The sequence below is a fragment of the Grammomys surdaster genome, unplaced genomic scaffold (genome assembly GCF_004785775.1).
Source record: "Grammomys surdaster isolate TR1022 unplaced genomic scaffold, NIH_TR_1.0 145, whole genome shotgun sequence".
Lineage (NCBI taxonomy): Eukaryota > Metazoa > Chordata > Mammalia > Rodentia > Muridae > Grammomys > Grammomys surdaster.
In genome coordinates, this window is record NW_021604603.1 from 5,109,418 (window position 1) to 5,137,181 (window position 27,764).

A 27,764-nucleotide genomic window follows, 5' to 3' on the forward strand; every position below is an offset into this window, starting at 1 on the left:
CCAGGGCTTGGGAGGCTGAGGGCTGAGACCCGGAGCGATAGCCAGAGGGCATGGGGTCTGATCAGCTCGATGACATGTCTAAAGTAGACTGTGGTGATACAACTGTGATTATATAAATGTCTACTAAAAGCTGTTGGAGTGTGCTCTTTAAATGAGGAAAGCATGTGGATTTATATGTCTATAAAGTTGTGGGGTTTTGTTGTTGTTTTTGATTTTACAGCTATGGTATACCATGTGCCTGTATGAGTAACTTGAGGCAGCACCTGCAGTTCTGCAGTGAGCTGATTGGGTCTAATTTGACACATGGCTCAGTGTTTCTATCATTGGACTCTCTTCTGTCCTCCATGTCTGCTCCTCTCTCAAACACCACCTATGGGACCAAATACTGTTCTAGGCACTGTGTATCCCACAAGCTGACCAGAACAGTCTTGTCCTGAAAGCAGCCAACTTCTTGATTCTTCTTGGCAGCAGGTAGCAAAGAGGCCTTTGTTGGGACCACTTGTGTGTGTTCCAACCCACGAAGAAGAAACCCAGTCTAAAGGCACAAAAGTCTGTAACTCAGATGGAGGTGTTTCCATGCTCATGAGCTACTGAAGTCCACTCAGACAGACTAGGATTCCTTAGTTCCTGTGTTCATCCATTTCCTGTCTCTAGTAGCACAAGGGCACAGGGTGGGCAAGTCAGAACGATAAGACATTTTGCAATGTGTAGTTCTAGAGGTCCGTGCCTAGGGGCCATCTGGCACTACCTTCCTCCTGGATCCTAAGGCAGTACAGGGCATCCTGTGGCAGGAGGCAGGGAACGGTTGTGTATGGTTGTTTCTTTTGGATTCTCTCTTTTTATAAAGCCACCAGATTTAATCATGGGTCCATCCAAATGACCGTGTCTGATTTACAGCCTATTCCAAAGGCCCCAACTTCAAGTACCAAAGTTGAAAAAAAGTTCTACTCTTTATTGCTCTTCACAATGAGGATCAAATTTCAATTCTCAGAGCCTCACACTCAATCCAGTCAGACCCGTAGCAAGTTGCCCTCCTGTCCAGGCTATGCTGCAGAGTTTTCAAGGAGAAGGGAGGAGTTATCTAGTTATCTGTGTCCTGGGTGGAGATATTAACTAGCTGAAGCTCACAGCTAACACAGTCAGCAGGGAGTCAGTCAGTAATCACCTCCCTTCACAGACAGCCAGGGACACACTCTCAGGATTCCTCACCTGTCAGAGCTTTACTCAGACTCTTGCATCCTTCCCTATAAGGATTGAGATTGACCTGCAGGATCCTGCACCAACGCCTTGATTGGTTGGCCGTGGTCTGTGAGCACACTCCTTAAGCATTTCAATACCGTGCTAAAGTGCCTTCTAACCATAACACTGGGTCTTACCCTTAAGCTAGCCCTTGATTTTTGCTTAATGACAGACCCCTGTTTCTGTTTTACCACAAACTGACAGCTATCACGTATGGTGGTTATTTGCGGGCACACCTTATCTCTCTTGAGATAGTGTAGCTTCTAATTAATGGCGGGCTCCCAGTTTAGTGCTTTTCACTGCTGTGCTTCAAGATGCAGTTCCAGGAGCCAGCTTTGACAGAACTCACAATATGGCCTCTGTGATGGCCGTTACTCCACTGTCTCAGCCTACTGGTCTAGGCTGGTCGTCTAAGCCTATGGCTGCCCCACTTCAGCATATGTGTTTTATGAATCTTAGTGAAGATGGTAGAGCAATTTTCTTCTAAAATCTCATGTTTTTCTCTTGGCAGCAGCCAGTCTATGAAAACTACTTTCTCTCTTAGAACAGGGCCTCTTAAACTTTTTCACCAATGAGCTCTTTCTTGCCTGAGAAAGCTTTTTGAGCATTTATTTGTGTTTGTAGGATATGTGTGTTTGTGTCTGTGTGTATATTTGTTTGTGTGTATGTGTGTGCGCACACGTGCACACATGCAGCACAACACTCATGTGGGGCTCAGGGGACAAATTTGGGGAGTCAGTTCTCTCCATCTGTACTGGCTGGTTTTGTGTGTCAAGTTGACACAAGCTAGAGTCATCACAGAGAAAGGACCCTCTGTTGAGGAAATGCCTCTATGAGAGCCAGCTCTAGGGCATTTTCTCAGTTAGTGATCAATAGGGGAAGGTCCAGCCCATTGTGGGTGGTGCCATCCCTGGGTTGACAATCCTGGGTTCTATAATACAGGCTGAGCAAGCCAGGGGAAGAAAGTCAGTAAGCAGCGCTCCTCCTTGGTCTCTATATCAGCTCCTGCCTCCAGGTTCCTGAACCATTTGAGTTCCTTCAATAATAAATAGCAATATGGAAGTGTAAACCAAATAAACTCTTTGCTCTCAAACTTGGGGTTTCATTGCAGCAATAGAAGCCCTAACTAAGACACCATCTATCATGTGTATTCTGGGGATCATCTGTCAGCCCACTGTCTAAAAATGTTTAATAGACCTTAGATATAGAGGTGTATAAATTAGCTCTACAAATCCAATGGTTACTAATAATAAATCATAAAGAAATTAGCCTTAAAACAATACTTTGGTATATGTAACATTTTTGCCATTTATTAACGATGGAAGTCGATGTGCATACAGATGAGATAGGTTGTATCTATTTATCCTCACACACAAAAAAGTAAATTTTTGGCTGACTATTTAGTGTAGAGTCTCCTGAATGCTTTTCAGAGTTGATCAATATTTAGGTTTTCTAGCCTACAATGTTGAGAAGTCCACTTCTCAGAAACATACAGTACAAGACGGCAGACAAATGTGTACGGCAGACGAATGTATTTGAAAAACAGTTGGAAATGCTATCCTAACCCCTACTCAAAATCCATTGAACACTTTTTAGCAAAACTCAAGCCAGCAGTTCAACCAGCAGTTTTAAAAGTCTGACACAGTATAATGCAAAAATATACCAGCTGAAACGTACACACTGAGTCTTGACATTTAAGGAGTGTGTACAGTAAACACATCAAAATTCATAATTTGGTGTGGAACCTGAGCCAGCCTGTCTCAGGCAACGTTCCCTGGTGTGAGAGATCACTGTGTTCAGGACCTAGGCTGCAGTAAAGTCACATTAGATTACGGTTATGCATTCAGAAAACTGTTATTGTTGCCAGTTGCTTTCACCACCTGTACAGGGTCATGAACCCAGTTAAGAAGGTGAGTCTTAGCTAATACATTTTCAGAGGCAACAGCCACAAAGTAACACCTTCCCACCAGCAAACTGTGTTTTACAAAATGGTTGCCAGACTTGCGGGCTCTGTGAGTGAGCTCCTCCATGAAGTCAACTTTCTGTCTCATTCCTTTGGAATGCTGGAAGGTTTGTGACGGTGTCAAAGCCCGAAGCCACCCACAGGCTAACCCGATGTAGAAAACCCCTCACTGAGACTCTTCCCGGTTATTTAGGTTGTGTCAGCACAGGTGTTCTGGCTAACAGCACTAGCTGAGATCTCAGCTGACCACCCACCTTGGTCACCAGCCATGGGAGCAAGGAAGTCTTCATGACCTCATGACAGTTCCAACTACTTATCCCCTGATTTACAACTAGTTTCAACTAGTTACATGCCATGAGAAGTTCTGAGAAGAAGTATGGAGCAGATCTTAAGAAAGCCTCAGAAACAGGGAAGACAGCAATAAAAAGCTGTTATTTTTTAAAAAAACATATGTTATTTCATGTTTAAATATAAATTTTATGTTTATATCTGTGTACCGTGGGCCCATCTGAAGAGGCTAGAAGAAGGTGTTATTGGATCTCCTGGAACTCGAGTTACAGATGGTTATGAGCTGCCACATGGGTGCTGGGAATTGAACTCGGAACCTCTGAAAGCCCAGCCAGTGCTCTTAACCACTGAGCCATCTCTCTAGCCCCTAAGTTGTTGTTTTAAACTGTTAAGCTTTGAGTGGTTTGTGGCCTAGCAACAGATAATCAAAATATGCTATCTCTACATGCCACGAGCCTAACCATATATCCTTTGTCCTCTTCCATCTTTGGAAAGGAAGCCCAGGACTTTTCTAGGGAAATGTTCTACCATTCACACACACACAGACACAGACACACACACACAGACACACACACACAGACACACAGACACACACACACACGGGGGGGGGGGCGGGAATCAAACTATTTTTTCTAGACCAGCTCCTTAGCCTGTTTCCTCTCTTGGGAGTCCCCAGAATACCACAGTGGGATTCCTGGTGTTCTCTCCCTTTTCACAGGTGGGAAAATAAATACATATTCTCAGATGTTCTGAAGAGGTGAGTGTTCATCTGTGCAGTAAACACTAAGAAAATAGTGGCTCATTCTTTAAAACAAATTATTGATATTTTTAAAGGCTCTTTTTGCACACTAGAATGCTTATTTGCACACAGAAAGTAATCTTGCATAAGATTTGTCATTTTGAAGATAAACGGATGCTCAGTATTTGAGTGGAAAGGAAAGGGCAGACGTGGTGGCGCATGCCTTTGACCCCAGGACTTCAGGACAGCTCTGGCTATGTAGAGAGACCCTGTCTCAAAAAACAAGAGTTGAGGATGAGAAGGAAGACAGCTATTATATGACAGAACTGTAAAAGATTTGGGGGAGGGTGGCCTTTTTATTCTTTTTTCTTTTTTTGATACAGGTCTCTTTGCATAGTCCTGATTGTCGTGAAACTCACTATGTAGACCAGATTGGTTGGCTTCATACTCTCCAAAATATGCCAATATGCCCCGCAAAGGGGGTGGGGTCAGTAAAGATATATAAGATATAAATTTGGGGCTTCTTGAGGTGTGTGGCCAGTTGGGCAGGGAAGGCTGAGGCTACATGTCCTTCTTGAATTCACCAGCAGGTGGCAATCTTACTCCAGGTCTTTGCAAACTCTGGCTTCACTTCCGTGGCCACAGTCCGGAAACCCAAAGGAAACACCTGCACCAGATGAAGCCCCCTGAGAGCTTCATCAAGGAGAGTAAGTCTGCTTTCCAGAAGCTTCCAGGCTAGTAAACTCCATGCTTCTGGAGTTTGCCTTTCTGGTGAGCTGGTTCTCCAAAAGTCATCCGGGTTTTTTTTTTGTTGTTTTTGTTTTTCTCCAGAACTGAACAAGTACCACCCTGTCAACTCCGGTAGAGCAGTAATCTGGATTGTTTTCAGTCTTGTAAGTACATAAACCAGATGACCCTGGAGCAGTGTGGGGAGGGGCACCCTCAGCCAAAGAAAGGGGGAATCAAGATTACAAAGCCTGAAGGAACAAAGAAGAGGGCCGGTGATTAGGACTGGCCTACCCTGAAGGGATAAGGTGGAGGAGAGAAGAGTAGCCTAGATGACAAGGAACGGAGCTATCCTGCTAAGCCTGTGACCCACCCTGTGGCCACAGGTCTCCCTGGACTGAGCAGGTCTGTCTCAACACTAAGTAAGTTCACAGACTCCCTGTGCCCTGCTTTGTCCTGCCTTGGAGGAAGTACCTTTCCCCTCCATCCCAGACTCTCCTGTGTCCCCTCCCACAGCTACTTTGAGAGCCAAGCCTCAGCCTTGCCTATTTTGGACAGAGGCTGTCCAGGGAGTGAGAGGGCCTTGCTGTGCATGGCTATCAGATTGTTGGGCCCAGGAAGTGGGTGACAGGAGAGGAAGTGGTCACTTAAAAAGCTATCTAGACTGTTTCCCAATGTCCTTGAGAACCCAACCCTGAGCCATTTCTGTGGACTTCTGGATCACCTCTCCCCTGGGACCTTCTTTGCTCGTTGCTCTTTATAGTGTGAACTCTAGCTTTTCCATCAGACCTGGATCCTTGGTAGGATCCCTCTGGACCAGCGTTTTATTTTGTTTTGTTTTGTTTTCCCACCTGGATTCCCCCTTTCTTGTCTCTCACCATCCAGTGTAGCTTTCCATTGGCCACATGTGGCCTCTTCTGGCCTTTCTGCTAGGTTTTGCTGTGGTCTTGGTACAGCTGGAAAATCTGTGTGCTGGAAGCTTGAAAAGGGCTGGGACTTTCAACAAGTGAAGGCCAGTGGGGGTCATTGAGTCATGATTGCCCTCCTGAAGGGATTCATGCTGGCCACGGGTGGGTTAGGTGGCTTAGGTTTTTATAAAAGAACAAGCTTTGAGTTTGAGGCTAGCCTGGCCTATAGAACAAGAAGATATGGATAGCTGGGGCTACACATATAGACCCTAGCTTAAAAAAAAAAAAAAAAAGCCTAGCCTAGCCTCTGCTCCTCTGTTAATCCTCTCTTGCTGAGTGGCTTCTCTCTCATGTACAGAGACTCCTGCCATGAGATACTGGTCACTGTGAGGCTTTTACCAGAAGCCACCTTGGTTGCTGACATAGCACAAGAAGCCTGATAATCTCAGAGTGAAGGAGAAGCCCCTTACCTTGGAGTCTAGGCTGAAGCTCTGGCCAGCTAAGAGCCTGCACAGAGAACATTTGTCATGACAGAATCTAGCTCAGAGACAATAATCATTTCATACAGAGAAACTGTCAAAACAGCAGCAACTCATCCTTAAGGCCAGAGACCGTGTGTCCTTCCGGTGTCTGTAGCCTTACCCTTTCCTCAGACACTTGCAGGGAGTCACAAATAAGACTCAATCTTAGTTACGGTAAAGGCACCTTTACCTGCCTAGTGACCCTCTGACCCAATGACCCTGTGACCTGGTGCATAGGAACAACCCTATGATCTCATCCTAGTTCCTTAGCAACTTCAGAAGCCACCGAAAACAGTCCATGTGGTAATGTAAAGACAGCTCAGCGAGACTCCCTTTGAGAGAGTATACCTTACCGGGTGTGTCTTTCTGTCTTCTCTGGTACCCTTCTTTCTATTAGCCTGTTTTGAAATCTATTAAAAAATATCTTTTTGACAGACTTCAATTCTGCTTCATACTGGCTCCTCCTGGAATTTTTTTCTGTGGCAAAACCAATGATCCAGAATGACATGAGTAGAAGTCCCTAAAAGATGAGGGACTGCCTCAGCCTACTGCTGGAAGTTCTGAGTTTAATCTCTTGTATTGCTACTGACAGTTCCATGGTTTTGGATATCCAGAGATAAGAGCTCTTTTGCTTATAAAGCATCCAGACTCAGATATTTTGTTATAGCAACAGAACGTGGATATAGATAGCTAACAAACTCAGTAGAGCTTGTAAATCCCTGTGAGATTCTAGGAATCTTTCTTGGGAAACACAAATGCAGAGGCTGATGAATACAGGTCAGAAATGCTGGCCCTAGCCCATACCCCGCCCCATGCGTTGATTTGTCCCAGTATAGATTATCACCGTAGGATAGTGCCAGAGCCAAGAAGAACACTATGTGTGTGCATGTGCTTGTATGTATATGTGTGTGCGTGTGTGTGTGTGTGTGTGTCTGTGTGTGTGTATTTGCACGAGTGCATGAGTATATGTGTCTGTGTGTGGTACATGTGTGAATGTGTGTGTGCGCGCGCATTCGTGTGGAGGTCAGAGGTCAGTGTTTGGTGCTTTCCTCTATCAGTTTCCACGTTATTTTTTGGGAAGTGGCCTCTCACTGAACCTGAAGCTCATCTACGTTCAGGCTCCTGCAGCTAGACAGGCTGCAGTAAGCTCTGAGGAAGCACTGTCTCTGACTTCCCCTCCGCAGTGCTGGGGTTTCCAGTGCACACCGTCACATTCCGCTTTCACATGGGCTCTAGAGATCCAAACTTAGGTCCTCACATTTGCGTGACAAGCACTCTATCCCCCTCGTCATGTCCCCATCCCCTAGAAGAACCTGAAACATCACCTACATGTGTCAGTTGACCTATTCATAGCCCCAGAGGCCCGCAGCGGCTTACCATGGATACTACACAATAAACATTACATGTGCTCAAGGGCTTCTGCTTCTTTGCATGAGTAATCCCAGCACTTTGGCGGTGAAGGTGGGAGGATCAGGAGCTCAGGACTAACCTTAGCCGTGTTCGTCACAATTCATGTGTGTGTCACAGCTCATATGTGTGTGTGCGCGTGTGCATGTGTGCATGTGTGTGTGTGTATGAGAGAGAGAGAGAGAGAGAGAGAGAGAGAGAGAGAGAGAGAGAGAGAGAGAGGAGGGCTGTGGGGCTGTGGGGGACACCTTGCAGAAACGGCTCCTCTATTTCTACCATATGGATTCCAGGGTTCAAATTCAGGTCCACAAGCCCTGGTAGCAAGCTTCCTCTATCCTTTGAACGATCTTGTTGGCTCAAAAACATAATTTTAACAATCACCTTTGTATTCAAACAAACATAGTTGTATGTAAAGGAGGATGGAAAAGTTAAGCAAACTTTTTATAATAAAATATAAAGCTTTAAGGCCATGTGGAAGGGTTTGGGGTCCACCGGGGAGCACAGTCACCCATCCTTACCCCATCCTTACTGCCAGGCCTGCCTTGCTGAGACTTTGAGAATGTTGTGGTGGTTTGGCCTCTTGTTTTACGCAGGAGGAGAGCTGGGGGCTAGAGCATTGTCACACAGCCGCTGAGACAATGGCCCCTCCACACCTGTTTCCTCACGTGCAGATGTGAGCCTTCTGTCAGTCACTCACTCCTCTGAGAACAAAGAAGGCAGGTGTGTAGAGACCTGTCGCTCAATGGGTGCACCACAGTGAGCACTGTCCTTATCAGTGTGGCTAATGATTGATGGCAGAGCCCAGATGCAAACTGCCAGTTTGAAGTTGGAGGTTTTTTTGTTTTGGTTGTCTCCCTTCCTTCCTTCCTTCCTTCCTTCCTTCCTTCCTTCCTTCCCTCCCTCCCTCCCTCCCTCCCTCCCTCTTTCCTTCTTTCTTTCTTTCTTTCTTTCTTTCTTTCTTTCTTTCTTTCTTTCTTTCATTATTATTTTTTGGTTTCTTTGTTTATTGTTGTTGGGCTTTCATGTAGCCCAGACTGGCCTTGTATAGCCAAGGATAGCCTTGAACTTCTGATACTCCACGTTAGAGTAAATCTTGAACAAACCCTGCCAGACCATGACCAAGACTCTCTGTTGAAACTCCAGCTCTCCTCTGTCACTGCCATTGCTTAACTTAGCCATCCACCATCACCCGCATCCTGGTAGCCAGAGGGAGGCAGTGTCTAAAGATAAAACAGCCTTGTCTGGACAAACAACCCCAGGAGGGAGAACCTAGGGACTGGCACACAGCTTTCTGAAGTTGCACTAATTCCCCATTCTCCAAACACCCTGTATAAACTCCAGTATCCCTTCCCTTTTGGCAGACACACCTTTTCCACTGTGTTTGTCCCTTGCTGTTTGACGTAAACCAGCCCTGTCTGCTGAGATCAGACTGGTCTCCTTTCTGCTCCCTCTCTTTACAGTGGTTCAGAAATATAACAAACACTCCTGGCTTCCACCTCCTGAATGCTCAGATCATAGGCATGTGGCAGCAGCCTGGCTTTATGCAATGCTGGGGATTGAACTTGGGGCTTCCTGTGTGTTAAGCCAGCACTCTACCAACCAACCTCCAGCCTTAGCTCTAGGAGGGGGGGGTGTCTTTGAAATAAAGGTGGATTGAGTGTTCTTACAGGTTTTTTTAGGGTCCCCTTCAGCTCTAAAGTGACTCTGTGTTGTCTGGCAGGGTACAGTTCAAACCTAGTAGCAGGGCCATGCCTCTAGAACCATTGTGCCCCCCCTCCCCAGATTTGTGTCTTTAGCACTACAGAATCCTCAAACTGGATGAGTCACACATTTGGGCGTCTCTGGGAACGGTGGAGGAACCTTAAATGGCTTGGTAGTGAAGGGACGAATATCCTCCTTTAAGAGGTGTTACACACTGGTGATCTTACCTTTTTTGGGGGAGAGGTGTGGCTGGAACAGGCTATGTAGACCAGGCTAGCCTCGAGCTCACAGAGATCTGCCTTCCCCTGTCTCCTGAGTGCTGAAACTGAAGACTGGACTGGACCTTACCTGTCCTGACCTTTCCAGTCATTTTCTTCTCCTGGTGGCTCCGTGCTTCCCGGGTCTCTTCTAGAGCATGATGAAGATGGGGCCTGGTACATATCATGATCTGCCCTGCCCTCAACCTTCCCCTGACCTCCACATCATAGCTGTTATTCCAGACCTTTTATAATTCCTCAGTTTCCTTTGCAGGCTCTCAGCTACTCTCAAATGGCAGTGTCCCTTGGACTTCCAGGCCTGCTCTTCTTCCTAAATTCTCTCCAGACCGACAACCCCAAATCTCTATCTTCAGCCCCAGTACCTCCTTGGTGCTGTGTAGAACTGCCCACTAGATATCCCCAGGCACTTCAAGACCAGTGAAGCTGAGGTCATCATCTCTCCCTGCCTCTCACCGGTGTGTGGCAAGCCTCCTCTGTAGCACCCTGCCGAGATCTCTGATCACATCATCTGTAGGTGTGGGTACAGCTGCCTGGATGGAGCCAGTCTGGGCACAGTTAAATAGGAGCCGTATCAAGGACCAGTACCTTCACCCTAAAGAAATTTAGGCATAGGTGTCACCCCAAGTATTGACGATGCTTTCTGGACTGTGATCTCAACATGAAGCTCGTGCTTGTTTGCAGGGCTTGTACACCAACATTATCTTTGACTCAACCCATTCTCAAGGTGTTTCTTATCTGTTAGTGGGCTCCAAGCCCACATGGATGGCAATATGCAAGGAGATTGATATAACCAAATGTCTGAGGTTCTAAAGAAAACAGGAGAAAAGGAAGGGCCTGTTTGGCTTCCCTTACCTCCATCCAACTGCCTACATAGTTGTGTTCCTAAGCTGTGTATGCAGACACAGCCTATGCATGGATAAGCATGGCTAAGCATACCTGTGAATTTGGATGACACATTGAACATCATTCTATTGCCGAGGTGATTTAAGATGCACCGAGAACCCGGTGTCATGGCACACACCTTTAATCCCAGCACTCAGGAAGCAGAGGCAGGTAGATCTTTGTAAGTTTGAGGCCAGCCTGATCTACAAATTGAGTTCCAGGACAGCCAGGGCTCTTATACAGAGAAACCCTGTCTAGAAAACCAAACAAAACAAACAAAGATGCACTGAGAGAAATACAAGTTTGGCAGCCTTTTCTGGTTTTCTTCCCCTGGCTCATCCTAAGAACATTTCACAGAACAGATTGGTATGCCCCCACAGGGAGATCTATCAGCACAGCCACCGAGGACAAACCCAGACCAAAGAAGGAAATGCAAGCGTTTGCTCTCTTGTAGTCTTGGGCAAAAATCCAAGGCTTGTCTCTTCCGGATATTGAGCACTGATGCTTCAGGGGAACCCCAGCCACATGAGTGACATCTCTGGGCCTCAAGCCCATGGCCTCTAACACTAACTGTAGTTCCTCAATTTAACGCACCTGTCCAAGTGTAAGAAAGACCAAGAATCCTCCTGGTTTCTCTGTTTAGTCTTGAATACATCAGAGAGGGATAGCTATGTCTTCTGCAAATGCTGGGTTAGTCCTTATAGACATCCCAGTTTTGGAGAGTGTCCTAGTATGGGTTTTTGTTGTTATTGTTGTTATGATAAACATAATGATCAAAAGCAGCTCGAGGAGGAAAAGGTCTATTTAGCGTACGCTCCCAGGGAACACTCTATCACAGAGGGAGACTGGGGCAGGGGCTTGAGCAAAAACCACGGGGAATGCTGCTTGATGTTGGGCTCATGCTCAGCTTAATGAATGAATGAATGAATGAATGAATTAATTAATTAATGTTTTTCATGACAGGGTTTCTCTGTGTAGTCCTGGCTGTCCTGGAACTTACTCTGTAGAGCAGGCTGGCCTCCAGCTCAGAGACCCACCTGTTCCTGCTGTGATTTAAGGCATATACCACCATGCCTGTCTCAGCTATCTCCATCAACAGTTAGCAAGGACGAAAACTCTACAGCCGTGCTCACAGTCCAGTCTGATGGAAGGGATCCTTGAGTTGGGTTCCCTCACCCCAGGTAACTCTGGGTTGTTGACAACCAAAATTAACCAGGACAGGAGGTCTCTCTTGAATGATGAGTCGGGCTAAATGGGTAGATGTGTCTATGGAAAGAAAAAAAAAAGCCCAGATAAATGTCTCATCTTCTGAATCATGAGATGCTTTAGCTTTATTCCTGGAAAAGAGTAAATTCAATAACCCAGCTCCTATCCCTGATTTATCTTTCTTTGTTTATAAAACTGGGGAATGAAGTCAGAGCCTTGTACCCTTGTACATACGAGGCATGCCTTGTACCCTTGTACATACGAGGCATGTGTTCTACCACTGAGCTATGTCCACAGCCCCCCTCCCCCCTCCCCTCTGCTTCTTGGTGTGTGTGTGTGTGTGTGTGTGTGTGTATGTGTGTGGTGTTGGCAGTTGGATAGGTAGGCATTCGTGAGCCAGCTGTGTGAATGGAGGTCAGAGGACAACTTTTGGGAATTGGCTCATTCCTTCTCCTACGGGTTTTGTGCAGCAAGCTCCTTTACTCACTGAGCCATCTCACTGGCCCTTTTTGTTTTGAGTGAAGGCCTCACTGAGTACACAGACTGGTCTTTCAATAACTCTGTAGCTCAGGCAGGACTTGAGTTTGTGTTTTTCTTGTCTCAGCTTCCAAAAGAGCTGGGGTTAAAAAGTCTAGTGCCACAGAATCAAGTCCCAGGACTTTAAATGAAGCCCACAAGGGTCTGAGCCCTGATACAGTAAAAGATACAGCAAGCTGTACCTAGAGATACTTTTGAGATGGCAGGAGGCAACCGCTTAACAAATGTGACTGTCCCCAATGAACACAACAGGCATTTCCTCTGAAAAAAATGTAGATGGCAGGAATGGTCCAAACAGACGAATCTACACAGCATAGACATGAAGTCGTGCTGAAGTCTGTGTGGCTTATTCCCCAACGATGCTGCACCCGGTGAGAATAACGTAACTCTCAACCTGCAATGACCACGGCAGTCCTCAAGTCTCTTTGATCTTAGAAATGATAGACAATAGTGATGGTGGTAACTGGGCCTTTAATCTTAGCGCTTAGAAAGCAGAGGCAGGGAAATCTCTGAGTTCAAGGCCATCCTGGTCTACAATAGTGGGTTCCAGGCCAGCCAGGGCTACACAGTGAGCCTCTATCTCAAACAAAACAGAAACAACTTTACAGAACACAACAAATAGCAATAATTATCCTATAAAATAGAAGAGGGCCTCCTTTGAGGGTCTCACACCCCCACCTGAACCCCCTGTTACTGGGAACAGTTTTCCTTGCAGATTCTTCATTTAGTTAGGTCCCAAGGAAAGTGTCATCTTCTTGCTTGGAGCTGTTTGTACTCATAGTGAAAATGGGTCGGGCTGGAGAGATGGCTCAGTGGTTAAGAGCATTGGCTGCTCTTCCAGAGGTCCTGAATTCAATTCCTAGCAACCACATGGTGGCTCACAACCATCTATCTGTAAAGGGATTTGATGCCCTCTTCTGGTGTGTCTGAAGACAGCGACAATGTACTCACATACGTGAAATAAATTTTAAAAAAGAAAGAAAGAAAAAAGAAAATAGGCCTTCCCTTTTAAGCCTTTGCTTCCTGACACACTCTGGGCCCAGGAGCAGCAGCTCCCCTCTAGGATTGGGTTTTCTAGACAGGCAGCTCTGAAGACTGGGAGCAGTTGGGCCTGGTAATATATATTGGTAACCACCGCAGAGGCAGTTTTCAGTGGCCTGAGTCTGTGTCTGTCATTCTGTAGGTTACCCCAGAGAAAGGTCCACTTAGTAGTGGCAGAATGATCTCTTGTGGGTAATAGGGAGATGGGGAAAGCGGAGAGACGAGAGCCCCTGCAGGAGGGCAGCGAGGGTAAGGGCTCCTGGGTCTTCCAGGATCTCACCCCCATCACATCTTGGTGGCACATACCCCTTTTACTGATGAACCTGAGGCCAGCTGTCTGGGAGAAGTCAGTCACAGGAAGTAGGACCTCGCTTGTCTTACTCTGGAGTGCAAGTTAACATTGTGCCATCGGGACCCCGAAAATTTAAGGACCTTCGCTCTCTTCCCTAGGGGACCCAAGTTTAGATCTAGTCTGATCTCACGGTTAGGTCTCCCTTTCCCACGTGGCAGACCAGGAACCTTTTTTTTTTTTTTTTTTTTTGGTTTTTCGAGACAGGGTTTCTCTGTGTAGCCCTGGCTGTCCTGGAACTCACTCTGTAGACCAGGCTAGCCTCGAACTCTCGAACTCAGAAATCCGCCTGCCTCTGCCTCCCAAGTGCTGGGATTAAAGGCGTGCGCCACCACCGCCCGGCGACCAGGAACCTTTTAACCCCGCCCTCAACCCCCACGTAAAGATTCCCCCCCACCCCGATCGCCACAGGGTGCACAGGGAAGCCACAGCAGGGGCAGCTGCCACGCCCGGGCTCCCGGCCCTGGGTTTTGGGTGGGGGAGGGGACAGCTTCTCCGTGACATCAGCCCTGTTGTGGTGCAGTGTGCAAAGCCTACTGGTTGGCGTGGCGCGGGAAACGCCTTCCGGAGGGGGAAACAAAATCGGCGCGCAGTCCGGCGCAGCCAGCCACCGCTTCCCGGAGTGCTGTCGCTTGCGCACCACCCAGCAGCTGCCAGGTGAGTGCGCCCCCGACTCGCCCGCCTCGGGTCCCCGCAACTACCGGAGCGCCTGGGACGCACCCTTCGCCTGTTGTTTTTTCTGGTCCTGTAGCAGCCCTGTCGCTTACAAGAAAAGTTTGTAGGAAAAGTGATCCCAGGAGGGAGGTGGTGAGAAGTGGCCAGAGTTAGCCCGGCAGTGCTTCCCTTTCCTGAAAACGCTGGGTCCCTCCCTATCCCGGGGCTTCCAGGGCAGCTGACTTTCGCGTGCTCTAGACCCAGGGTGACCCTGCTCCCCCCACCTCCCGCAAGTCCTGCAGAACAATCAGCGATTCTGTGGGCCACTGACACTCATTGTAAGGTTGAGGTATGAGGACATCCGTGCCACCCCTTCCCTCTCTCTCTTTTCCTGAGAGAAAGTGCCTGCGGTGGGGTGGGGTGGGGGGAGTGTGCATCTGGCTTGATAGCCCCAGAGGGCAGATAGGAGTTTTCTTTTTTCCTGAAAGAACCAGATGGAAGCGGCGGACTCATTTCACCTCCGCACTAAAGTCTAGGTGTTAGGTGAGGACTACTGAGATCGAAGAGCCAACAGGGGCTGTTTCTTGAAAACTGGGGAGTAGAAAGGGCCAGAGTGAGCGAGCACATTTATGGACGTTGCAGGGTCACCCAACAAGCTGTTATCTGACAGGTGTTTCATCCAAGTGGGACAGGTATGGGTCTATTCTGCATGTTTCTGCTCTTACACTGTTGTGATCCATCAGAGCAGGGTCTAGACTGGGAGCAATTACTTGATGTCAGGACCATCCCACCCACTTCTTGCTTCCTGAGGTGAATGAATGGACAGGCCCTTCCCCACCCTGACAGGGCACTGCAATGGGACACCATCACTGCATGCAAGTGATCCATTTGCCTTTGGTGGAACATTTATCATGAGACATACTTTGGAATCTTGGTGACAGGGTTTCTGTAAGGCAAGCAGACTTGCGTTTCAACTCAGATGTAACATTTAATATACAGATAACCTCCAGCAAGTGACAGCTCACTTTTCTTTTGGGCAGTACTTGGAGCACATATTACATACACACACACACACACACACACACCACACGCCTTAGCCCTGGCTTCCTGCTTCCCTCTTGCAGAAGCACAGTGGACTGAGCTGTTAGCACTGTTATCTTTGAGTTAGGTTGAGGATTTCCTTCAGGACTGGGCCTTAAAGCTTCCTCCCTGCCTTCCGATTTTCTCTTCTGCTTAGGAAGCCAGGTCACTGTGTTGGGGAGAGGCTGGTCTGAGCACTGCCTAGGCATCATTGGAGAATCCAGCTTGGCATTGCACAGAGAGTCCCTTTGCCTTGTTAAGGATATCCGGGGTGGCACAGTCAGTCAGGGAAGGAAATTTATCCTGAAGAGGGTGTGGTGTTGGCCTGAGGAGGTAGAGAGAACTGTGCCCAAGGCTCAAAAGCTGAGGGATTTGGGAGGTTGTTGGGGAGAATCTGAAGGGCAGGGTCTCCAGCTCTGTGACTACCTGCTGAGAAAATGTGAGAAGACTGCCTCTGGCCTGCCCTAGTGCCCGCCTTCTTGGTCCAGGTGTTTTCTTTTGTAACTCACAGACTCCAGAACCAGTCAGTCCTTACTGGGTCAGAGTTGCAGGCTGAGAGGGTAATGTTTACCCTTGATCCATGGTAAATCATCATTGGGTGATTGAAGCTGGCTATGGTGGCAATGCGTCTTTAATCCTGGCACTTGGGGGATGATGGTGGGAGGATCACAGGTTGGAGGCTAGCCTGGGCTAATATCTAAAACAACAACAACAACCATTCAACAATCAAACGCTGAGTGAATGAATGGAGTCGTAAGTAATTACCAACTAGTTTTTCTGTGACTTTAGTGTTTATAAGTTTTTATTCACTGTGGGCCTCCTGGTAGAGAAAGGAAGTTGGGAAGAAGCTTTCTGGTGGGTCCCTAAGGTTTATTTATGCAAGTAGGGCTCACTGGGCAAAATTGACTTCTTAGAAGCCTGAAGGAGGCATGGATTGAGTCCAAAGAGATGTTAGTGACAAAAGCCTCCACCCCGCCCATTCAGCTGTTTGGGATTAAGCAGACACATTGGCAAATGCTTAGAGGCACCAGACTGATTTCGATGGTCTTTCCGAAAGATTATATAGTAAGCAAGTGTCTGCGCTTGCTGCGCGCCAGCTGGAGCTAAACCCTTCTTCACCTGTGTTGTCTATTCTGAGGAAGGGGCTGCTGTCAGCTGTTGCTACAGATGAAGACACTCAGCAGTGATAAGAAATACCTCAAGACTGCAGCTAGTCCTGAGGCACTGCAATTCAAACACAAGCCTTCTGCTCCCCTCCTGTGGGTTTTCTTTGCTCCTTCACACTTCCGAATTCCAAGTCACCTAAGGAAATGGAGTCATTACTGAAGACCACTCTGTGGTGACTGATATTTAAAAGCAGGCAGAGCTTCCGTGGCTTTAGCATGGAAGGAGTCGTGGTTAGATTGCCTGACCTCCAGGTTTTCATCTGCCAGGTGGCTGAGGGTCCAGGGAGTCCCACAAGTCACTTCCCAGACTTTCGTCCCTCCTGATATGTGTCTGTGGTTTGGAGTCATATTTTCAGGAAAGAAAAAAAGAAATCCTGGGAAAGAGGCAGCCAGCTAGGGGGCCCCTGTAAGAGCTGTTGCTCGAGGAAGGAGAGGTAGCAGCCTGAATCCTGACAGGAGCCTCACCTCCTGTTTCCAGTCGTTAGGCTTGTATATGGTAATGACAGGGCTTGGACTACGCAGCTCCCCAGGAATTTGTCTGACGTCAGTGTGGAGTAATTCCCATGTATGGTAAAGTGTGTAAATACGAAGCAGCTAGTGTTTCCAGACTCTGGCATTTCCAGTGCTGTCCAAATCCATGCGAGTCTGAGGAAGAAATAGAAGGTTCGCAGCTGGAATGCAGCCCAGTGGACAAGAAGATCCCCACCCCAGGGGGTCTGGGTATTCTTCAAGTAGAGGATATGTGGACTGGATCTTTCTTGAGATGTCAGCTGTGAGCAATGCATTTACAAGGCTAAGGCTATCCTTTGGGGGTTTTTTTTCCCCCTTTTAAAAATTAATCAAAATCATTCAGACCTTTCTGTTCAACACAGGACACAAACAGCTGGTTCTGCTCTCAACATCATTCCAGACAAAAAAGCAGATTCAATTTGGTCATAACTTAATTATAAGGTCTCTTGTACTCATTTAGAAATACTTAAGGAAGTCTATGGCTGGATGTGGCCCAGCCATAGAATCTGCATCTAGTCATGGGTCCCTGTTTCCATCTGCACACATGGTAATCAGATTTCTGAACTCCAAGGGTAGAGGGCTGGGAATGGGGAGTGGGAGTCCTGGGGTGGGGTGGGAGAGCAAGATCTCAGTTACAGTCAAAATCTGGGGGACACGGGCCCTGGAGTAATGAGAGCGCAGTGAGGTCTGACTTCTCAGAGGGGAACCATGTGCAAAGGGCTAACGAATCACTTTGGGGAGACCTGTAAAGCTGGGGATGAGCTCATTTTGGGGGGTGCCCCTTTTCTACCAGGAACCTTTATCTTCAGGGTAGATCTGCTCCTTGGGTACTCAGGTGTCTCGCCTCAGATGCAGGCTCCATGGGCTCTGAACTTGTGCCACCTTCCTTCTCTCTGGCTCTGTCCTGGCTGTTCTCTGGAAGTGGGGGCGTGGAAGGGACAGCCGCAGGGTTGGAAAGGGTGACAAGACTCTTGTCATTTCTACCCAGATAAATTCCTAACAGGTCTCTACCGGACCAAGAAGGCGGGGACTTAAGCCCTGAACCCGGCAAGGCCTCTTTCACCCGAGGGAACAGGGATTATGGAGTGGGAGAGATTGGGTTTTTCCACTGGAGAAAGATGTGAGGTAGCATGTCAAGTGTTTGATGAGGCGGGCCCTTTTTGGGCATAGGTGGCTGGCAGGCTTAGAACCCAGGTGATTCGTTTGACCTGAAGCATCTGTTAGGTTTAGGATGTGTGTGAGAGTCTATGCTTCATTCCCGGCTCATGCCCACCCCACCCTCTACTGCTATAAAGGTCACCATCTTGCATCCTTTTAAGACTGAGCCTCTGTATAGCTGGGTATGAGCCAACTAGGCTGAACAGCAGACGAGAGTTAGTCTGTCTAAAGAGGGCAGCCGTTGCCTTCCAGCCTCTACCTAGCCCTGAGGATCTTGACTGTTCAAGTAAACAGCTAATGGGATGTTCCCAGCCATTCAACAGAAAATTCAGATTTTTATTCTCTTTTGAGATTATCAAGACAGTTAACTAGGACAAACAGAACAAAGTCAGCAAGTCCCAAAGGGAACAGGACAGTGTGAATGAACCCTCTGTGGATAATGCAATCACAGAAGACAGTATTGAGCCCTTGTTATTTTCAGATATGTGAAGACATGTTCTAGTCTCAATGGTAATCCTCCTGCTTCTCCAACCCCAAGTGCTGAGGTTATATGCATGTGCTCCTTTGCCCGACACCCATGACTTTTTCACCTAGGGCCACATACCAGTACGTCTGAAGAAAGATCTAGGTCCCTGCTGGGAGTCGCAGGTGGCCAGGAGTACTGGAGAACTGGACTCTAAGGAAATAGCTTGTGATAGACTCATTAGCTTGGCTGGCAGACAGGTCAGGAGACCCTCGTCCCTACGTGTTGTGTTGCATCTTAAGTCTTGCTTCTAGACATAGATCATTCGGGAAGGAAAGGTCAGGCATCTGTCCCCACTTCTGACTGGGCTAGGCTGTAGGTGGCAACCAGAGGCACGGCCTCTACAGTGCAGTTCCTCTGTCTGTTCTGTAGGCATCAGACTACAGGACTGTTCCGTCTTAGGGATAAACAGATGAAGTTGAGAAGCGCCTCGGTCTAAGAAGAGGTGCATTGCACTATTTAACCCCGGCTCCAATTTCCTAAGCACTGGGCGTGGCCTCGAGTAGGTCTTCTGTACCTCAGAACTAGGAAGGCAATTGAGAAAGAACCACCATCCCTCTGAGCCTTTGGCAGAATAAGAGCAGCTTTCCTTTTAAGGCAATCCAGCTTCCCCACAGGCGGAGTTTGGCTGTTGGCAAGAAGGGGCAGAAAGGAGGGGATGGGGGGGAGGAGTGAGCATCACCTCACTCTGGAAGGAGGTGGCCACAGACCCCTCCATCTGGGACTGCCTGCATACTGACTCCTGAAGGGTCATCATCTGGGCAGAGAGGACAGAGCAAGCTTCCTGGCTGTGACACTGTTAATGCTTTCCCTCTTAGAACCTCTGGGGTTCCAACCAGATTTCCAGCTCAAGGAATGGCCCAGACAAAAGCCATTCTGAGCAGACCCTCTGTATTGGCAGGTCCTTGGGTTTCACCTCCTCCCCAGCCCTCCCCCCGAACTCGTCCCCCCCCCAACCACCCCCCCCACCCCCAATGTTACTGATTCCCTGGAGCCCTGCTGGATATGAGCTCCTGACACCGGGCCAGGGAGAACAAGGAGACGCCTGTATGGAGCTGTGGGTCTCCCCCAGCGGGAGAAGGGCTTTGTGTCTGAACAAAACACTGCTTGGACCAGCTTCCCACCATGTGACTGTTCCTCCCTTAGCGGGTGTCCCCTATTGCTTTAAGGGGGTACACAGGAAAAGGAGAGAGTCCAAGAGGAGAACCCATTTTGATGGACTGCATGCCCAGCCCATGCAGTGGCCCTTGAACATGCTGTGTCCATAGCCTGATGATTAGGGCCTCAGAGGACACAAGTGCTTAGACCTTCCTTAGAATACCGTTCTGCCTCCTACAGCTGTGGTGCTATATTGGCTGCCCAACCTCTCTGGACTTGGTTTTCCTTATCTGCAAACTGGCCATCTATTCCCCACTCTCAGAGGACAGCTGCCTGGACTATCCTCTGCTACAGAACCTGGATTCCCAGAGCAAGGAAGGAGCAGGGATGGCTGTCAATTAGATGGTGCCGTGTGTGCAGTTCTTGCTGGATTGTTCTTCCCCTTACATGGGCTTGCAGCTGAGTCTTTGTTCAGCAAGTACAGTTAAGCCCTGGAGTCCTCAGGACAGAAAGAGGCTGAAGGGGTCTTGAGAGGCTGGGGTGGGTTGAGAACTAGCCCTAGGTTATCTGAGGAGGCAGAGAGGTCACTGGCAGGTAGAGGAAGCTGCCTGCAGGATGTGTGAGGCCATGGAGCTGAGGTCAGTTCTAGACTGAAGGAAAGTGGATGTGAACAGCCAGTGATGGTCTCTCCAGTGCTTCTGTAGGAGGTGGTGCACCCAGCCTCACACCCTAGCCTCATCTGCATCCTCCTGACTCTTCAGGAAGGCATGATCTGAGGCTTCCTTCATGTTGGGCTGGACTGGGCACTCAGGGTTGAACAAAGACTAAGTTGACAGCTTCCGGTCTGTGGGGTCAGACAAACCAGCTGAGGTCAAGCAAGCTGAGGTCTGCAAGGCCAGGGCAGAGCTCTGATGTGTGGGGGCAGGGCATCCTTGGTTTCTGGGGGCTGTGGGAGGAGTGTTGTGTGAGAAAGCTGGGAGTGGCTGTGTGAGGATGGATTAGGATATGTCAGGACTGTCACTCTGTACACCGTCTATGTGACCTTCAAGTAAGTGACTTAACAGTAAATAAAGAGAGGTTATTGTTTGTGTAACTAGCTTTCAGAAGCACATTGAGCTATAGATTTGGCTTAAGCTGGTTGTTCAGTGACATCAACCAAGACTCAGGTCACTTAATAGAACTCTTTCAGTTCTATTTTGGGCTGACTGCCCCTTACTCCTGTCTCCTTGCTTAGGGTAGGGGTGGAGAGGACTTGCTCCAAGGAAGATCTCTCAGAAGACAAGATAACTTTTTTCCTCCAGAGCTCCCAGGAATTCCTATCCTATGCTCTCACACATAACCAACCACATATAACTAAGTTAGGCCCAGGTCACGTGTCATGGCTAAAAATGAGAGTAATGTATGTAGCAGACATATTCTTCCAGGGGTGGCCACGCTTGCTGGGTGAAGGCGAGGCAAAGGGCATGGTGTACAGCCTTGGGGTGAGTGAATAAGAAAAGGTGTGCTGAGCAGGACACCCCTAGAAAGGAAGAGCCCCATCTTTGTTCTTTTACAAACATAGAGGGTGGTGATGTCACCACAAGGAGAATGGAAAAATCTGGAAAGATGGGGTGTGAGTTCAGCTGGCTCATGTGCAAATGGAGGTACCTGCAGGTGCTCCCAGAGAAGCTCATCGGAAATTAGCTGCGGTTAGACTAAGAAGAAAAGCAGGGCTCAGATACATGGGATTCTCATGGAGGTGGCAATAGATAGGGAAGGATGCAGGAGACTGGGACCAGATGGAACCCCAGCTTTCGGGATGAGGGGGTGAACACGTTTCTCTCCTGCTCCAACAACATTTTGTGCCTTTCAACATGGTATTTGGTCTCTTTAACCAGGGAGCCGGCATCACCGGCATGGCACTTAGGCTGGCTTCTCAGCCTGCACATGTTTACTGGGTCCCACTTCTAGGTCCCAGGTGCTGAAGAGATACATTTGACCTGGACTCATCTGAGCTTTTAAAGCCACGCATTTCCCCCCACTGCCCTCTGGACACCCATTGGTATACCTGTGTGTCGGGTGCTATGCAGGGCATGGGGACTCCATGATACAGGGGCACTTTCTCATTAGACTCCTTTGGCTCTTGAACAACAAACTCTTTCGTCTTCCATTCTCTTCCTCTCCTAGCACCCTGTGTCTACTCACTGTTCCCCTTCACACTCATCTTCTGTCCTCCATTAATTGAGCCTTCAAGAGCATATCTTCCTTTCATAGGCTTCTGTCGGAAGAGCTCAGAGGGTCCTTCAGCACTTTTTTTGTTAAGAGACAGGAAAGAAGCAGTTCATCTACTTAAGGACATCCCATGTCCTCCAAGTCCCTGTGTCACTGGCACATGAGATCAGCTGTCTGTCCTACAGTTGCTGGCTTGTGTTTTATAATTGTAGAATACTTACTATGTGCCAGAATTTTGACATCTGTACTTCCTCTAGTCCCCGCAAATAGTCTATGAAGAACTCTTATTTTCAGCCCCCTTTTTGAGATGTAGAAATGAAGGTCTGGAAAGTCCAAGTCCCTTGTCCGGGGTCACACTGCGAGTGAGAGGCAGGATCAAAACCAGACTTAGTTGTCTGGCATCCGGACCACAGCTCAGAACCAACACCTAGAGCACTTCCAAGTTAGCCCAACCTACCTCCCTGGTATCACCTGGAGTGTTAAAGGGAGAATCCTAGGCTGGACCAGTGCCTTTCTTTACTCTCAGCCCTGGGCAGGCAGGCCTAGAGAGGCAGGAGGTGCTCCCAGATCTTACTTTGTAATGCTTGAGAATGGTGCCCCTGTGTGCCCACCTTTTGTGTTATTTTAAACTTTTTTGTTCGATTTTATTATCTTTTGTGGAGACACTGTCTCTCGAAGCCCAGACTAGTTTCAAACTCACCCTATAGGTGAAGATGACCTTGTATTTATGATCTTCCTGACCCCATCTTCAGAGTGTGGTAGGGGTGGGGGGTGGGGTGGAAGGGTAGGAGTGGGGGAGGTGTATAGGCTCTTCTACCATATTTGGCTTGTTTTTGTTTTTTTAGAATTATTTATTTATTTTTTATATATGTGAGTACACTGTCACTGTCTTCAGACACACCAGAAGAGGGCATTGGATTCCATTACAGATGGTTGTGAGCCACCATGTGGTTGCTAGGAATTGAACTCAGGACCTCTGGAAAAGCAGTCAGTGCTCTTAACCGCTGAGCCATCTCTCCAGCCCTTGTTTTTGGTTTTTAAGACAAGTTCTTTCCTTATGTAGCTCAGACTTTTCTCAGATATGTCTGAGCCTTTTAAGTGTTAGCATCACAGGCAGGATTTAACCCTTTCCCGTCACCTATCATATAAATATAAATGTATATGTGTGTATGTATATATATATAAAATATATAAAATATATAAGAAGTATACATGTCTGTGTGTGTGGTTCAAAGGATAGCTATTATAGAGGAGCCTCCCGTGGGTCAGCAATAAAGGGCAGAGGTGGAAGAGGCCGCCATGAGAGGAGATGGACCATGAGCACGTGGCCAGAAGAAACAGCAAGGAACAAGGGACTTTATAGCTGGGAATAAGTTAGTATAGCTCCAAACCTGCCAATCTAGGCTTACAGTTTGTAAATAAAATACCTGGATTGTGTGCGCTAGCTGGGATTATAAATCCATTCCACATTTGTGCTGTGGCACTCTTCCAGCAGATCCTACCTGACTCCATTCCTTTCTCTGTGAGAGCCGGTGGCTCTGAGCCAGTGGATTGTGATGGCCCTTCCCTCGTGTCTTCTGGGTTACGTTCCTTCTACCCGTATGTCCATCTGTTGACAATCCAAGTTTTGCCTACTTGTGAATTTGACACTGCTTTAAGATTGACAGACCCTGGTTGGTCTGCCCCTGTGGAGCCATTCTCAGTGATGTATACATGAATACATGTGGTGACTGATGCCTGGCCCAGCTAGCTCACTCACACTGCGCCTGGATACTGTTTGTAGCCCTTGTATCTTACTTATGATCTTTTTATATAGGGTGTGGAGCATAGGGCCAGTCCACAGCAGCTCCCCAGCAAATAGGATGAAGTAGGAGAGGGAGGACACCCCCTCCCCCTCGTATGCACACACACACATGCACACACATACACACATACACAGACACACACACATGCAGGCACACACACATGCACACACACACACATGCAGACACACACACACACACACACACACACACACATTCTTGCCAGCAGCAGCTAGAGAATGCTCTTGCCAGGCGGTGGTGGCGCACGCCTTTAATCCTAGCACTTGGGAGGCAGAGGCAGGCGGATTTCTGAGTTCGAGGCCAGCCTGGTCTACAGAGTGAGTTCCAGGACAGCCAGGGCTACACAGAAACCCTGTCTCAAAAAATAAAAAAATAAAAAGAAAAGAAAAAAAGAGAATGTTCTTCAGCCTCCCTGCCGTGGGCAGTGTGTATTTTTATCTCCCTGTGTATGAACCCCATTCTCACTTTTGTGTGTGTGTTTTTTTTTCCCAGAATGCCAAACTGGGGAGGAGGCAAGAAATGTGGGGTGTGCCAGAAGACAGTCTACTTTGCCGAGGAGGTCCAGTGCGAGGGCAACAGCTTCCATAAATCCTGCTTCCTGTGCAGTGAGTACCGCCCAGGCCTGCTGTGGCTGCCAGGGGACCTGGACAGGCCTGCCCCCACAAGCTCTGCCTGTCGACACCCCAGGGAACTGGTCCCTGGGGATGTAAACAGCTTGACATTTGGCCGAAGCACAGCTGGGGAGGGAAACACTTAAGGGCCTCTTTGTTCCCTTCAGAAGCTGTCCAGAGTTGTTGGGGGTGGCTGGGGTGTGTGTTGGGGTGGGGGTGGGGGGCAGGGCTGGGAGCCAAGCTGGAAAGGCTCACCCAGGAAAACTTTCCACTCTCCCTTTGTTCTGGCCACTCTATCATTTCTGAGAGAGATGCTTTCCATCTAAAGTCTCACCAGCCTTCCAGTTACCCCCCTGGCTAGGTAAGAGAGGCTTCGACCTTGGTGAAAGTCAGAGAGGAGGAAGATTACATCTCTCACTCAGCCCCTTGTACGAGGCACGGGGGCAGCAAGGTTCTCCTCCCACTCACTCATCACGGAGGGTAGGTGGAGCTCCAGGTCCACCGCTCTCTGCTCCCAATGGTCAGTGTGACCACTCTAGCACCTCGATGGTATAGAAAACCATGCAGAGGCCTCAGAGCAAGGTCGGCTTAACCCAAGAACGGTGCCCCTCTGATGCTGCCATGCTGGTACCTGGCTCAGGTGATGTGTCCCAAAAGTGGAGACTTGGAGAAGCCTCTCCTTAATTCTTTTTTTTTTTTAAAGATTTATTTATATATATGAGTACACTGTTGCTGTCTTCAGACACACCAGAAGAGGGCATCGAATCCCATTACAGATGGTTGTGAGCCACCATGTGGTTGCTGGGAATTGAACTCAGGACCTCCGGAAGAGCAGTCAGTGCTCTTAACCACTGAGCCATCTCTCCAGCCCTCTCCTCAATTCTTTTTTTTTTTTTTGGTTTTTCGAGACAGGGTTTCTCTGTATAGCCCTGGCTGTCCTGGAACTCACTCTGTAGACCAGGCTGGCCTCGAACTCAGAAATCCGCCTGCCTCTGCCTCCCAAGTGCTGGGATTAAAGGCGTGCGCCACCAACGCCCGGCCTCTCCTCAATTCTTAAATGATATGTTCTTTGTAGTCAGAGCAGAAGTCTGGCATAGCAGCTGTTTTCTGGAAGGTAGGCCCAGCAGCAGGCAAGGCAATAAGATGCCTTGGTTAAGCCTCAGTCTTCAGAGCCAGCCTGATCAGGGCTGAGATTATAATTTACTCTTGTTTCTGTGGTGATGGACAAGTTCAATACTGTGTAGGGTTACTGTGAGAACTGAGATGCAAAGAGTTTGTAAAACAAAGGAAGCACAAAGTAGTGTGAGTGTTCAGTAAACACACAAACTCATCGAGACACACACACACACACAAACACACACACACACACACACTCATAAATAAGGGTGACTCGGCAAGAAGGAGTTCAGGAGAGCTCACAGGAGCTGAAGCCCCAGCCCATCTGAGACTCAGGATCAGCGACCAGGAGCTCAGCATTCCTTCCCTCCCCGGTGGTCTGATCTGGAGTGGGATCCAGAGAGCACACGTGTGTGTATTCAGCTGACAGTCACATCTCTACCTGCCCATGAGCAGGCCAGCCTGACGCCACCCAGCACGGGGCATTGGGCTTCTCACTCTCAGCAGGCCTGGCCGGCCAGTCCCAAGGTTCGAGTGATAGATGAGGAGTTGACAAGCTTGTGGCGTTCTGCTGGCTTTCAGCCTGCCAAGGAGGCCCAGACAGCGGCAGCCGGTCCTCAGCAGTTCATCATGCAGGGGCCTTTCAAGTCTTTATCCCCACCCACCCCGCCCCCAGAGGGAATAAGAGACAGCCTGGTGCCAGTTGGGAAGAGGGGTCTGGACTTCTGGGTCTGAAAGGCTCCTCTCTGCTCTCAAATGTTTCCTAATCACTGACTAAAAGGGACCAGCTGTGTCCAAAGCGCCTGCTAAAGTCCTGATGTGAAGGCTTAGCTTCTGGTCAGGCGTGGATGGAGGTCAGGAATTCAGGGGGTGGCCCAGAAAGGAAGGAACAGGGCCTGGGGCAGGGTGTGAAGAGGTGTCAGGGATTAGAAGCAATTGCAGAAAACCAGGTTGAGGAGAGGCTGCCACGCAGCTGTTTCTTTAGGGCCTTGGACCTTTGAGGGGGGGGGAGTGGAGGAGGGGTTAGGGGGACGAGAGATGGGGGGATGAGGCGGGGTGGAGAGGTGGGAGATGGTGGTATGAGGGGGGTGGGGAGGGTGGGGGTGTTCCACAAACAGGGGTCAGCTAAGACCTCCAGAAAATGCATATTTACATGATGATTCATAACTGTTAGTAAAATTACAGTTATGAAGTAGCAATGAAAGTAATTTTATGGTTGGGATCACCACAACATGAGGAGCTGTATTAAAGGAGGGTCGTATCATTAGGAAGGCTGAGAACCGACTGCTCTAGGGGATGGTTGTGTGTGTCTGTGACTTGGGCCTGTGCAGTTTCTAGGGGTCAGAGCTCTGAGCTGACCGAGAGTCCTGTACTCTAGGCATGCTGGGATGTTATCCCCACTGTCTTATCCCTAGTACCCCAGATAGCACCAGTGCGTGATGGGATCTCACCTGAGACTTGGTCAGGACTGGGAGGAGCATCCCTATCCCTTCAAGTCAACTGGTTGATATGTCTGCCTTAAATTCATGGTAACCCATAGAATCAAAGGGCTTTCCTCCTCAGGAAGGGAAAGGCCATCAGGTTCTGTCCTGGGTGGCAGTCTGGCTCATTTTGCTATCCTAGGATAGGTCATTAAAAGAAGGTCTGTTAGTTCCAAACCTTGGTCATAGATTCAACTCAGTTTGTCACCCTATATATACTTTTTTCCTGGAGGTTTAGGATAGGTATAAAGAAGCCAAGATGATGTAATAGGAAAGATAAGAGAGACCATGTCTTCCTGGGTTTGGCCTGAGGCGAGAAGTCTACAGTAGGTCTGCCCTCACCTCCACTCTGTCCCCTTCAATACAGTAGAGAAAGAAGCCTCTTGCCCCTAGACAACAAGTGGGTGATAGACGCAGCTTGAGTTCAGGCCTATAGGAGCCTTCCCTGAGGTGATGTGTCCAACCCTGAGTTGCAGCTGGGTCCTTCTTGGGGTGAGCTGGGCTGAACAGCCATTTCTGTGGACAAGAAAGGCCTGTCTGTCTTAACC

General features: G+C 48.5%; 1 protein-coding gene across 2 annotated transcripts in view; it reads left to right on the forward strand.

Annotated features, from left to right (window-relative positions):
- Positions 1-4,917: 4,917 nt before the first annotated feature.
- Csrp1 (cysteine and glycine rich protein 1) overlaps positions 4,918-27,764 on the forward strand; it is a 31,912-nt gene continuing 9,065 nt past the window's right edge. The window contains exons 1-3 of one of the 2 annotated variants that reach the window (XM_028764681.1): positions 4,918-4,936; positions 5,061-5,122; positions 24,501-24,613. In XM_028764681.1, coding sequence (XP_028620514.1) covers positions 24,502-24,613 — 112 coding nt within the window. In that variant the 5' untranslated portion in view covers positions 4,918-4,936; positions 5,061-5,122; position 24,501. Of the gene's footprint in view, positions 4,937-5,060; positions 5,123-14,310; positions 14,443-24,500; positions 24,614-27,764 lie in introns of those variants that run through there. The other variant, XM_028764680.1, reaches the window with a different exon arrangement.